At 40.6% G+C, this 1,753-nt stretch overlaps 1 protein-coding gene across 1 annotated transcript; it reads right to left on the bottom strand.

The window, feature by feature from the left end:
• Positions 1 to 824: 824 nt before the first annotated feature.
• On the bottom strand, positions 825 to 1,753 carry LOC106727005 (olfactory receptor 7D4-like; the record flags this gene model as incomplete). Its single annotated transcript, XM_014544020.1, has 2 exons — positions 825 to 929; positions 980 to 1,753. Coding segments are annotated over 2 exons (879 nt in total), but the record flags the coding sequence as incomplete, so codon positions are not given.

Here is a 1,753-nt window from a genome sequence, read left to right as displayed (position 1 = left end):
ATCATGTGAGAAAACAACTCTTATTTTATTGTACTCATTATAACATGGGTTTGGATCTCAGAAGGGTCTATTTCAAAATTGCAATAATAGGAAGAAATGGTCAGAAGAAAAGAAAGGAAGGAAGATGGATGGAAGGATCACAATGAATGACACATGTCAGTTTTCAAGGCAGTAAATTCCTATGTGTCATCTGAAGACAACATCTTTCAAAGATTCCTACTCTGAACTTGAAAATCACACATCACAGTTCCTGTGAAAGGTAGGATAGCAAAGTCAGCTTTCCAGGTTGTGGTTCAACTTTAATTCAGTCTCTTCTTTTGAAAAGTGAAGTGAGAAAATAATGTCAAAGAAATGTTTTAAAGATGAAATCAACTCATTCATGTGAAGAGACAAGTAGAGTCCTGATATCCTAAGCACATTGTTCGAATTACTGTATGATTTTCTTATACTTTCATCTGAAAACAATAACAACAACAAGCATACAATCCAATTAAGATGAAGATCAGCAACAGATGAGGACAACTTTTTGGAAAACCAAGTCAGCACTTGATATGATAAGTGCTTTAAGGTTAAAGTTAGAAATCTTGAGAATAGCAGCAGGAATGATGACCAAACACAGAACATTGTGGAAACCATATAGAAAAGAAAAGTCAGAAAGTAATTTCTGAGAAAAACTAATACAAAAACAAAAGTGAAATCACACATGTTTGGAAATAGAAGAAATCAAGTCTGTCTTTGAAGTGTAAAAAAGAACCAGATATTTGAATTTGCAACATTTAACTTTGGATACACAATGTACACTTAGTTCTGAGGCAAGTGATCTATCACAGACAAGATGTTGCTAGGATGAGGAGGCTTCTCAGGGCCCCCTTCACATCCTTGTTCCTCAGGCTGTAGATGAAGGGGTTCAGCATGGGGGTGACCAGGATGTGTTCCTCAGGCTGTAGATGAAGGGGTTCAGCATAGGGGTGACCAGGATGTACATGACTGAGGCAACGAGTTTTGTAAGGGAAGAATGGGTCAGAGCAGAACTGAGGTAGACCCCCAGGCTTGTCCCATAGAACAAGGAGACCACAGAGAGGTGAGACCCACAGGTGGAAAATGCTTTATATTTCCCTCCTGCAGAGGATATTCTCATTAAAGAGGAGATGATCTTTGAATAAGAAAAAATAATTCCAGTAAAAGGAAACACAACCAATAGGACAGTAGCTACATACATGAAAATGTTATTGATGACGGTATCAGAGCAGGCCACCTTGAGGATCTGAGCCAGTTCACAAAAAAAATGTGGAATTTTTGTGCCCATACAGAATGTCATCTGCCTCATCAATAGAATATGAACGAGGGAGACCCAGAAAATAATGAGCCAAGACACAAGAACCAGAAAACCACAGAAGCGTGGGTTCATGACGACTGTGTAGTACAGAGGTTGGCAGATGGCCACGTACCGGTCATAGGCCATCGCAGTGAGGAGGAAGTTGTCCATTCCAGCAAAAATCATAAAAAAATACACCTGAATGAGGCATCCGATGTAAGAGATGTTTTTGCTCTGTGCCTGGATGTTCACCAGCATCTTTGGGACCGTGGTGGAGGTGAAACAGATGTCAACAAAGGACAGGTTGGTGAGAAAGAAATACATAGGGGTGTGCAGGTGGGAGTCAGAGCTGATGGCCACAATGATGAGCAGGTTTCCAAGCACAGTGAACAGGTACATGGACAGGAACACTCCACAGAGGAGGGGCTGCAGTTTAGG

This window comes from Myotis brandtii, unplaced genomic scaffold, assembly GCF_000412655.1.
Source record: "Myotis brandtii unplaced genomic scaffold, ASM41265v1 scaffold34636, whole genome shotgun sequence".
Classification (NCBI taxonomy): domain Eukaryota; kingdom Metazoa; phylum Chordata; class Mammalia; order Chiroptera; family Vespertilionidae; genus Myotis; species Myotis brandtii.
Note: the sequence above shows the minus strand (reverse complement) of the source record. Positions and strands in the feature narration are given on the sequence as shown.